Below are 2019 nucleotides of genomic sequence, written 5' to 3'. Positions count from 1 at the left end.
CCTTAGGACATTCCACCATTTCCCTGGGGTGTCTGGCTGGGCTGCAGCTGCCCTCCAGAAGGCCACAGCTCTCCCATTGCAGCTGGGTGTTATCTAGGTGCCCCAGGGAGAAGCCACCTAGATACTGAGGCCACGGACATGCTGCTGGGAGGCTGGAAGGCTGGATGTGGGCAGCTGGAAGGAGCCCGATGTGTTGCTGGCTAGAAGGGGAGGGCTGAGACCTGCCTCACACACCCTCAGGAAGAGTGCTGATGGGCACTTTGGAAGTGGATTCCTCTGCTCTCTACAGTGTCGTTTCTATTTCGGGTAACACGAGTACAACTGTCCTCCACCTCTGATGTGGGAGCACAGGGCAGCTGAGAACAAGATGGACAGGCCAGCTCTCCTGCCTCTGCACTAAAGCCAGAGTGAATCCTTTTGCCTCTCTGGAATCACAGCTGGTCCCTCTGAGTGCAGCAGCAATGCTGAGGATTTCTACCTCCAAGATGTGACAGAGTCAGCTAAAGAAAACAAGCCTTAAACTATTGTGAGTGGATTAAATCTGACTGGAACTGGGAATATAAATTTTGATTACCCTTGTTTCCATGTACACGGCACTGTAGGTCAGGGCTGACTCCTTTGGAGCCCATGGGCATAGGCCCCTGCTCCTCATGGCAAACTCAGCCAGCACAAACCAGAGCTCAAGCCATGGAGCTCAGTGACAGTACTATCGAGACAGGGAGAGGTAATGTGTGTGTGTCTGGGGGAGGTTATGAGAAAGTTTTGCTCAGAGAAGTCTGTCCTAACTTGTCAACGTCTCTTCTTCCTTAGAGAATCTCCCTGTGTCCAGGGGAATTAAATGTCCAACAGCAGCTCCTTCAACGAGTTCCTCCTGTTGGCATTCACGGACACACGGGAGCTGCAGCTCTTGCACTTCTCTCTCTTCCTGGGCATCTACCTGGCTGCCCTCCTGGGCAACGGCCTCATCATCACAGCCATAGCCTGCGACCACCACCTCCACACCCCCATGTACTTCTTCCTCCTCAACCTCTCTCTCCTCGACCTTGGCTCCATCTCCACCACTGTCCCCAAATCCATGGCCAATTCCCTGAGCAACACCAGGGCCATTTCCTACTCAGGGTGTGTTGCTCAGGTCTTTTTCTTCTTTTTCTTTTGTTCAGCAGAGTATTGTCTCCTCACTGTCATGGCCTATGACCGCTACGTTGCCATCTGCAAACCCCTGCACTACGGGACCCTCATGGGCAGCAGAGCTTGTATGAAAATGGCAGCAGCTGCCTGGGCCAGTGGTTTTGTCAATGCTCTCCTGCACACTGCTAACACATTTTCAATACCACTCTGCCAAGGCAACACAGTGGACCAGTTCTTCTGTGAAATCCCCCAGATCCTGAAGCTCTCCTGCGCAGACTCCTACCTCAGGGAAGTGGAGCTTCTTGTGGTTACTGCGTGTTTATTCTTTGGGTGTTTTGTTTTCATTGTGGTGTCCTATGTGCAGATCTTCACAGTTGTGCTGAGGATCCCCTCTGAGCAGGGCCGGCACAAAGCCTTTTCCATGTGCCTCCCACACCTGGCCGTGGTCTCCCTGTTTCTCAGCACTGGCATGTTTGCCTACCTGAAGCTCCCCTCCATCTCCTCCCCAGCTCTGGATCTGGTGGTGGCTGTTCTGTACTCGGTGGTGCCTCCAACACTGAACCCCCTCATCTACAGCATGAGGAACAAGGAGATCCAGGAGGCAGTGAGGAAACTCTTTCAGCTGGTACTAGTTCAGCAGCAATGAGCTGCCCATCTCTCCTCACAAGCAATTCCCTGTTTATCTCCAGCCGCTCTTGTGCATTGCACATTCTGTCTGCGATAGTCACATTTGTGCACAAGTTTGAATTCCTCCCACTTCTCCAAAGACACAAAGCCCATCTGTCTAACCCAGAGGCCTTCTGTAAATCTGCCTATCACTGTGTCAGAGGTGGCCTCCCAAGTAGCATCTCTGTAATAAAAGGGGTACTACTTAGTACTGTACCTGAACAA

At 52.4% G+C, this 2019-nt stretch overlaps 1 protein-coding gene across 1 annotated transcript; it reads left to right on the top strand.

Moving 5' to 3' along the window:
- Positions 1-838: 838 nt before the first annotated feature.
- Positions 839-1774, top strand: LOC135326192 (olfactory receptor 14J1-like). Its single transcript, XM_064504044.1, has one exon. The coding sequence runs from the start codon at positions 839-841 to the stop codon at positions 1772-1774; it is 936 nt and encodes a 311-aa protein (XP_064360114.1).
- The last annotated feature ends 245 nt before the right edge of the window (positions 1775-2019 follow it).

Source organism: Dromaius novaehollandiae, unplaced genomic scaffold, assembly GCF_036370855.1.
Source record: "Dromaius novaehollandiae isolate bDroNov1 unplaced genomic scaffold, bDroNov1.hap1 HAP1_SCAFFOLD_37, whole genome shotgun sequence".
Taxonomy (NCBI): Eukaryota; Metazoa; Chordata; class Aves; order Casuariiformes; family Dromaiidae; genus Dromaius; species Dromaius novaehollandiae.
This window is presented reverse-complemented; position numbering and strand designations above follow the sequence as displayed.

Excerpts from the sequence above, each read along its gene's own strand:
- LOC135326192 (XM_064504044.1), top strand. The coding sequence starts at position 839 with ATGTCCAACAGCAGCTCCTTCAACGAGTTCCTCCTGTTGGCATTCACG.